The sequence below is a fragment of the Triticum aestivum genome, chromosome 2B, assembly GCF_018294505.1.
Source record: "Triticum aestivum cultivar Chinese Spring chromosome 2B, IWGSC CS RefSeq v2.1, whole genome shotgun sequence".
Lineage (NCBI taxonomy): Eukaryota > Viridiplantae > Streptophyta > Magnoliopsida > Poales > Poaceae > Triticum > Triticum aestivum.
In genome coordinates, this window is record NC_057798.1 from 803,686,841 (window position 1) to 803,694,660 (window position 7,820).

At 50.1% G+C, this 7,820-nt stretch overlaps 1 protein-coding gene across 1 annotated transcript; it reads right to left on the reverse strand.

Annotated features, from left to right (window-relative positions):
- Window positions 1–689: 689 nt before the first annotated feature.
- LOC123047558 (uncharacterized) lies at window positions 690–2,334 on the reverse strand. The gene is made up of 3 exons (XM_044471141.1): window positions 1,645–2,334; window positions 1,356–1,541; window positions 690–1,258 (listed from the first exon to the last, which is right to left on the reverse strand). Exons 1-3 carry the CDS (start codon window positions 2,170–2,172, stop codon window positions 956–958), a joined length of 1,017 nt encoding a protein of 338 aa, XP_044327076.1. The 5' UTR covers window positions 2,173–2,334; the 3' UTR covers window positions 690–955.
- Between the last annotated feature and the right edge of the window lie 5,486 nt (window positions 2,335–7,820).

A 7,820-nucleotide genomic window follows, 5' to 3' on the forward strand; every position in this document is an offset into this window, starting at 1 on the left:
AGGGGTTGCAAGGGACTTGAAGATGCCCCGGATACACTACTTTTGTATATATATTCCGTATGATGTAAATGGACTTGCCCTTGAATTCCCTGTTTGGAGCTTGTCGATGACCTTGGCAGTGGCGGCGTCAAGCAACCCAAGACGCCATGATACGAAGTTCATGTTATTCAGGTCATGGGCCTCAACCCAAACCCCATGAGCAAAGGCACCAATAATGAAGGCGTAGGTCCAACCCATTCACATGAGCCATGAGGATGTTGTCAAATGGAGCAACCCGGGCAAGCGCCTTGTTTCGCGCTAAAATCTTTGCCACAGCCACAAATCTACGGCCGAAACCGTAGCACAAACAAGCAAGGCCTAGCGGCGACAAAGGTTGAGCAAGTCCTCATGACTTAAAACTTGCTTAGAAGAAATGTTATCGTGAAGTGCTGCATTCCCCGGTGTATAATCCTTCAATCTTGAAGAGTAATTACTAGCATCTTTGGTTAACAAACACGATGTTGCTCCCGGAGCAACAAGTTTTTCTCTCTTGACGATTGCAAATGGAGCAACAACTTGTTGTGTAGATAAGAAGAGGAAAAACTCGCAACAAGTAGCAGTGACATGTTCTCTATGTCATTTGGTTTGCTTCGCATTGGCAAACAACACATACATACATACACATAATTACAAGAACAAATAAGCAAGGATGAATGCAACGCCGAAAAGAATCACTCCACTGAGTAGTTGGTCCATCACTGTCACAGCCACCACGGCGATTACAAAACTTGATAATTTATAGTGGAGCAACATATATAGATACACAAAAAGAAAAGGCATACGTGAGAGAAATGCACAGAGCAAGAAAAGAAGAAGAAGAACAATTTACTCATCAACCGATCAACCAATTGATTCGATTACTCAATCAATCGATCAATCAACCAACCAACCAATTGATGGATGGATCATGAGCAGATCATGAGTATTTGCAGGCCTTCTCCAGGGAGACGGGCTTGTTGAGCTTGGCGGGGTTCATCACCACCTTGCACTCCACCTCCTTGGTGAACCGGGGCTTCACCAGCGCCCCCAGCACGTACGCCTGCGACCGCACCGTCGTCCGCAGCACCATCGGCACCGGGATCACCTTGCCGGCGCCGCCCTTGCCCCCCGCCGGCTGCGCCATCAGCGTCGGCCCGCTGCCGTACAGCGGCACCTTGTTCCCCTTCACGTTCACGCTCGCCGTCCGCCGCCCGCTCCGCCCCTGGTAGAACTTCTTGAGCTGCAGGCGCACCTTTGGTTAGTCTCGTTCTTGGATCTGACGGACGGGCCTCCAGATCCAGTTGATGCAAAGGGGAAGAAAGAGATGGAAGGCTTACGTCTCCGGCGGCGAGGTTGAGCTGGGAGTAGGACAGCGTGAAGGGGTCGGCGGTGACGTGGATGCCGAAGAAGGTGCCGGTGTTCTTGTAGGTGAACTTGACGGTCGCGTTGGTGGTGGCCATGTCCGTCGGCACCAGCGACGCGTCCGTGCCGGCCTGGATGATGAAGTTCTCGAACGTGATGCTCTGTTTCATTTCGTTCGTTTCCCCACAAAATCAACCGTCAGCTCCAGATCCAAGCGCATCAACCAAGCAAGCAAGAACCAAGAAAGAATAAAGAAAAAGGTACCTTCATGGCGATCTGCGGCTTCTGGGAGCGGCTGGCGCCCCAGAGCACGAGCGCGAAGAAGGTGAAGAGCACCGCGAAGCCGCCGACGAAGATGAGGCAGTACTTGCAGCGCTTGGGCATGGGGCGGCGCTGGTCCTCCTCGTCGAGCAGCCCCTCCTCCTCGATGACCCCGATCTCCTGCCACCCCTTGCCCGGCGGCGCGCCCTTGCGGCCGCCCCCGGACTTGTCCTTGTGGTGGGCGGCGCCGCGGGAGAAGCGGCTGGAGGAGGAGTCGCGGCCGACGGAGGAGTGGGAGTGGCGGGGCGAGGCCATGGGGCTGAGCGCGGGCGTGGAGTGCACGGAGGTTGCCCCCTTGGTGGTGGTCTCCCCGTCGTGCGAGTCCCGCGACGGGCTCTGCACGTAGTACACCGAGCCGCGCATCACCCCGCCGCCGCCCCCGGCGTTGTTGCTGGCGGCCGCCCGCGGCGGGGAGCGCGCTGGGGAGGATGGAGCCAGGCTCGTCACCTCCGAGTCCGTCTTGGCGTGCATCCTGGCGTCCCTCCGGCGCTCTGCTGCTGCTGCTTGGATCTGCTTGTTTGAGCAGAGCGGCGAGCAGGGGAGGAGGGAGGGAGGAAGGAGGAGATGGGGTGAGCTCGCTTTGATGTGGGTGGCGGAGCTGCACGGCAGCTCACTAAAGAAAAGGGGAGTGCGAGCGAGCGCGGTAGTTGGATGGATGAAACCGTCGGTGCAGTGGACTTACCGAGCTCGTGGTGCGGTGAGGCTTCACTTTCACTCACTTAATCTATGATTAGAGAAAGCGAGAGGAGGAGGTTAGGGATGATAGAAAATTGGTTATGGTGGGTGCATGTGAGAGGCCATGTGGGGGTCTGGGGGAGGATTCGTCGGTTGCGGCGCGAGGAGGAAGAGGACGGGACAGGGGATGCGGGGCTGGCATTGGAGGTGGACGGACGGGCGACACCGACGCCCAATTGCGTGCGCACCAGCTCAGCTCAGCTCAGCTCACTCACGCGCAGCCCGTAGGTACACAGCGGCCGCCTGTCTCCTTCCATGCAGATGCATCTCTCTCAACACTCACTCCACTGTTCACTGTACACCTCTTGGCTCCGGGCCTGAATCTGAGGTTGACATGGCAGGTGCTTTGCGTCTTGTATCCTTGGTCCGTTCGCCTGGTTCTTTCGTTCAACTGCACAAATGGTGCCTGTGAAAACCTTGCAGAATCACAAACTCTGAGCTAGCACACAAGCACAGAAAAAAGGATGAACACCGGAGCATTTTGCTACTGTGTTTCCTGCTCATCTGTTTTCGACATGACGGCTCCTCGAATAAGTGTCGCTGGTTTAGTACAACTTTATACTGAACCGATAATATTTATTTTGAAACGGAGGAAGTATATGACGGCGGCACGCATGGTTAACCTACAACTGTGCCATCAGTTCGGAGTTCAGCATCACGGAGCAGAACGGAGCTGGAATGAACCGACCGTGTCGGTTGTGGAGTTGGGAGGAGGGGCATGGCCGGTCAGAGTATATTTGATCCAGCGCGCACCAACCACCACATGGAACATGTGTGATACTGCCTATGCGCTTAATAATCTATATCTATATCTATACTACTATATAGTGTATCAGTTTTGAATGTTTGAATTCACACATTGAAATGCATTTCTGGCCGTTAATTGGGCCCCATCCGACGGCTTATATTGCAGGGATTCGCTGCTACAGTAAAATTTGGTGTTATCTGGGTTGTTCCAGATACATCTACGGGTTAGCACTCGAGTAAGAGCAACTCTAGCAGACCCCGCATCCCGTCGGCCCGCAAAACGCGTTTGCAGTTCGCGCAAAACCGCTTTTGCGGGCCGGTGTGGGCTGGCACAGATGCACACCCCGCATAATGGACCCGTAAAAAAGCATATTCGCGGAATACACTCTTTTTACGAGTCGGCTTCTGCGGGTTCTGATCTGGCGCAGCTCCTCTCGGCCCGTAAAACTTAGATTTGCAACTTAAATTGATCTAGCATAATGCTTTTCTTTGCTTTTGCAACAACATTAGATACAAAAGATATCACCAAATCTTGGCTAGAATAGCAAAATGAAAGAAAACAAGAACCACAAGTATGCATTTCAGAAGATTTTCAACTTCCATAACTACTCCCACTAGTTGAAGCAATATATTCTCCATGCACTCATTGTTGATCTGCGGATTCTTGATCTTGCTTTCTTCGTTCTTCATCTTTTGTTTCAAAGAAGTAGACGTTGCTTCCCCTCTAGTTGCACATGCAGCCGCATCATTGCTTTCGATTGTACTAAGGAGTGCACTAACATCTATTAAGTTCCTTTCTATCAACAAATCAATGTATTGGCCTTCCCAAAACCAAAATGAGCATCCATCGTCCTACACAAAAGAATAAGCAAGCTCGAAGTGGAGCAACCGCAATTGAACTAAAGAATGAGCTATGGAACGAGCTACCGCAAGTGCACGTACCCCGTCGTTTTGGCATTTGTAGAACACCCATTTGGGGTGCTTCGGTGTGCCCGAAGTGAGCCGCAGCACTTGGCGCGGGCAGTCGTCGCACTCTATGAGTGGCATCGACAGGCCACAAAGACGCTGCGCGAGCGTTGAGCCCGGTGGACGGCCGGACGAGTCCATGCCCGCAAACCTTCGGCGGCGGCGGGCGGACGAACCCGTGCCTGCATGCGGCGATGCGCCCTTGCATGGGCTGCGGGAGAGGCTCTCCGACCACTCCATTGCCTGGGGCAGCAACCGGCGGCCGGAAAAAGCCAGATCCGGTGGCCCGCGATGAAGTGCCGCAGATATGCAAATCCGGCGGCCCACCGACGCAGGGGAGAAGGGAGGGGAGGCCTCGTGCGCGTGGCGACCTTCCGGCGTGCTCCTGCCGACTGCTGTCGCCGGAATCTTGGGCGGCGGCCGGCGGCGGCGCGAGGGGGGAGAGGAGAGGTGGTTGGTGGGAGAAAGCGCGGGATGAAATGCCCCCCCCCCCCAACCGCTTCTGCTTATATGCAGGGCACCGCAGCCGCGAGGGGGAAACCCGCGTTTTCCTGGGTTGGGATCGGGATTTTGTCGCGCCCCCTAAAATCTTTTACGGGTCGGGCGGGATGCAGGGTCTGATCGGGCTGGTTTTTTCGTCCGACCTACATTTTGACGGTTATTTTACGGGTCGGGACGGGTTGCGGGATCTACTAAAGTTGCTCTAAGGGACGCACTACATGTCAATTCATTGGAGCAAACAAAGTGACCATGCCATATTCACATCACTGGGGTACATGGCATGTCTGGAAGGAGAAACAAGTGGGGTACGTACCACATAGTCTGACAGGAGATAAAAAGTAGAACGATAAAAAAAATGAAGTAAACAAATCTAACCAGTGCATCGCGCACATACATGGCCTCACTGCCTTGCGTGCATTTATGGGCGGATTGGTGTAGTAAATGCTACTTCCTTGATTTCAAAATATAGTGTTTTTTTGTTGGTTAAATTTTTGCTCCCGCCGCAGTCGGTCTCGTTGGTTAGATTTATGATCAAAGTTGAAGCATGGAAATAGAGAAAGTACTATATTTTGAAATGGAGGGAGTACAGTAAACATAGCAATAGGTAGGGTACGTACTATCTGAAACAATGTATTCCTTCCATCCCAAGATAAGTGGCTCAACTTTGTACTAACTTTACTAAAAAATATATGAACCCATTTTTAAATATGTTTTAAATTTGTACTAACTTTACTAAAATTATTTATTTTGAGACGGAGGGAGCATACATGAACCCATTTTTTAAAAATGCATTTTAAATATGTTTTAAAATATCAAGAATTGCAAAAAAAATGCGTACATCTTCACAAAATATGTGCGGGGAACAAAAACGAAAAAAATATCTTTTTTATTTTGCCTCCGCATAAAAAACAAAATTTGGTGCTTCTGAATAGCGTTTCAAGACATGTTTTCTTCCTCTTTTTGCACATGTAAAGAAAGTTGTTTTTCCGCGAAACTTTCTATGATCACATAGAACATGGAGGGAGACGAAGGAGTGCCACATTTTTCAGATTTTTTTTGTCATTTGGACATTTGTTTTCCAAAGCGAGTTCATATATACTTTTTCAGAATTTTTTTTGTCATTTAAAATTGTGTTTTCGATGTGGGTTCATCTATGTATTTTCTGCAATAGGTACCCCAAATTTTGTGCAAATTACATAGTCCGTAGATGCATGATGGTCATATGTCTTGAATCATTTCTTCGGCATTTTCATGACTTATTTTCGCAAAAATCACTCTGTAATGTAAAGACGTGCATTGCGCGAGCACGCATACTAGTACTACAAATAGTACTTGTACAGAATTACCTAGGGAGTTGGTTGGTGCTACGACCACCCTGCATACCACACGAACGAATGGGTCGAAAAGAAACGGCCACAACACCTACCGGCCGGAAAGAAAAGCATTTCCCAACTCCTTGTTGCAGAAAGAAACAAGAAGCCACCAACAAGGATGGAATCTCCAGCTCCACAAGCAACCATTTGCAAGGCCTCCCTCCTGTCCTGCATATATACCTACCTACACCTTGTCTGTCCGTCCAAGAGAGTGGCATCAAGAAATCATAACCGACCGTCCACTGTTTTGAGCTGACAAGTGATATACTGTATGTGCTTAGCTTAGTAAGTACCCCCTTCATTTTAAAATATAGTGCGCCCGCGCTTTCCGATATTCAACTTTGACCATAAATTTAACCAACGAGACCGACTGTGGCGGGAGAAAAAAATATATAATTGAAAACTTCTTTTGAATACGAATTCACTGGTATAACTTTTGCTCCCGCCGCAGTCGGTTTCGTTGGTTAAATTTATGGTCAAAGTTGAAACACAAAAATAAAGGAAACACTATATTTTGAACGGAGGGAGTACCTCACTTTGCACCCGTCCTCGTGTTGCACCCATGCCATCATTGCCCTTTCTGCTCGCCTGGCATGCATCCGATCTATATATACTCCGCCTCCGGACCTAAATCTTTTCCGTCGACGGCAGCCCACTCTCCCCAACCGCACCAGTCAATCCTCTTCCTTGTCTTCTCCGACGACGTCTCGCAGCGACGCCCCCATTTCCAATGAGGTCTAGGTTCGGGCTCGCCGGGGTCAACAATCCTCACTGCTGCTCGTCACGTCACCCCCATCTTCGATCTTGCTCAAAATCGACTGACTGACGCGGGAAAAAAATTCAGGCACCTAATGATTAGCAAAACGGCACAAGTAAACATCATGATGTCAGCTGAGCTGATCTCAGAGTATATGTTTGGTACTCATGGTGGATGTATGCACGGTTGACCAGCAACAACCGGTCAGGACTAGCATGGATTCAGACTTGACAACAGTCGGTTTTAACAGAACAGAAACGAACCGACAGAATGGGTTTTCGACTTTGAGGAGCAACCACCACCGCATGGAACATGTGTCCTTAATATTACCACCACAGACGGAATTACAGAGTTGGCAGCTATCACCATCGAGCACTACACATGAATATAATAATAACGAAATGGAAAGGCAGGATAAAATAAAAGAGCTTTTTATATTGCACTCTCAGCCACGTCGTCCAGCTGATTGATTCGTTTTCCTTGTCTTTCCACATGCAACCACGCAAGGCCTCCCTCGTGCCACTAGAACCATATTCCTGCCAACACACCCACGCCGCGCTGCGCCTGATATTTCCCTGCCTTGACAAAAACTCATGCTGCATGTATACACCTGTGTGTCGGCAAAAATGATACGTTCACGGACAATTCTCTACGGATTGATTGGTCTTACGGAAAACTCTCCCACCAGTTACCTCATCCCCTTGTGGGCCACTCTTCCGCTAATCTCCAATCATAATTTGACACATCCATCCGTAACAACAGTCCGTAGCCGTAGGTGTAGCATACTAGCATCGTTGGTCTCGGCCTCTCGGGGCGGAGAGTGTCAGTTGTCGGGATGGACCGGGGTCCGGGGTGCTACTCTCTTGCAATTTGCAGAGCACAGCAGCAATAATCCTAAGAGGGAGAAAGCGCCAGGAGAGAGAGAGAGCGCGCGCGCTTGTGAGAGAGATGGTGTTGTGTTGCATGTCAGAGATTTAATGAGAGGAGAGAGAGCTCGTCAGAGATTTTTCTTTTTGCTGTGTGTTAGTGTGTATTTGTGC

What these genes read in the sequence shown, in the direction of transcription:
- LOC123047558 (XM_044471141.1), bottom strand. Translation starts at nt 2,172, where the DNA reads ATGCACGCCAAGACGGACTCGGAGGTGACGAGCCTGGCTCCATCCTCC. An exon ending in AGCCGCAGATCGCCATGAAG is followed by an intron (nt 1,542 to 1,644) that starts GTACCTTTTTCT and finishes GAAATGAAACAG; the next exon opens with AGCATCACGTTCGAGAACTT. An exon ending in TCAACCTCGCCGCCGGAGAC is followed by an intron (nt 1,259 to 1,355) that starts GTAAGCCTTCCA and finishes GTGCGCCTGCAG; the next exon opens with CTCAAGAAGTTCTACCAGGG.